The sequence below is a fragment of the Arachis ipaensis genome, chromosome B08 (assembly GCF_000816755.2).
Source record: "Arachis ipaensis cultivar K30076 chromosome B08, Araip1.1, whole genome shotgun sequence".
Lineage (NCBI taxonomy): Eukaryota > Viridiplantae > Streptophyta > Magnoliopsida > Fabales > Fabaceae > Arachis > Arachis ipaensis.
The window spans coordinates 48,277,724-48,278,708 of record NC_029792.2 but is presented as its reverse complement, the minus strand read 5'-3'; the positions used below and the strand labels follow the sequence as shown (position 1 = coordinate 48,278,708).

At 34.6% G+C, this 985-nt stretch overlaps 1 protein-coding gene across 1 annotated transcript in view; it reads right to left on the bottom strand.

Moving 5' to 3' along the window:
- Positions 243–985, bottom strand: part of LOC107612654 (coiled-coil domain-containing protein 94) — a 4,357-nt gene continuing 3,614 nt past the window's right edge. The window contains exons 7-8 of the mRNA XM_016314352.2: positions 855–936; positions 243–717 (exon numbers count right to left, since the gene is read on the bottom strand). Of these exons, the coding sequence (XP_016169838.1) occupies positions 521–717; positions 855–936 (279 nt within the window). The 3' untranslated portion in view covers positions 243–520. The remainder of the gene's footprint in view (positions 718–854; positions 937–985) is intronic.

Sequence of the window (985 nt, the reverse complement as noted above, 5' to 3'; positions counted from 1 at the left end):
GATAATCTACCCTAAGAATTATTGGCATAAAATTATGTTAACATTGATAAATCAATTACGATATAAAGCAATATGTTTGGATATCATTAAAATGGATGATGCCACAACTTAATTTATATTTTGGTTGGAAAAACTACAGGAGAAAACCAATACAGCCCACTTTATGTCCACTAATTCCTATTAAAGTTTTCATTTAACTCTTAAACCTACATTCATAGATCATTTCCATACAGATAATAAACATTCATAAAATGGAATTCATAATAAGCTTCTATAGGCCATTTTCATACTAAAAACAAAGTCATGCTCATTTTTTTTCCTCCCCCCTTTTTTTCCTGCTACATTGATTTTACCAAGCAATAACATTTTGGCAAAAGCTTTAAAAGCTAAAACCATGTATTTCTATTCCACAACAAAAATGCATGTTATGGGAGCAATTGCACACCCATTCCCATCACATATTCAATTTACAATCTTATGGGAGCAATCTCAAAATGAAATAGAGCAGCAATATTAATAACTACTGATCCGAATCATCACCATCACTTCCATAGCTTTGACACAAGGATTGTAGTCCCCCAGCAGAATTTGCATTGCTATCCACAGTTTTCTTTTGCTCTGGTTCTGCGGCACCTTTTGGATCTGAAGCCACTGGTTTCTTAATAACGGAAATCCTCACCAAAGGATTAGGCTTTGCACTGCCACCATGGGAATTTCCTGCAAATAACCAACAGATTGCAAAATTGTGTAAGATTTCCATGTTGATAGTATTATCAAACATGTCTCGGAAAAGTATATCACACATAGATAGAGCATGCTTTGATAATGATACATATTCAATAGTTGGGACATACCTTGTTTGCCAGATTCATCCAAACTAACTTTTGTTAGCGCGTCGGTTGCTTTGCCAGGAGGTTCTTTGGAAGGCTTTTGTCTCTGTAGACAGGCACATCAAACATTAGCTATATTAATCCCATAATTACAT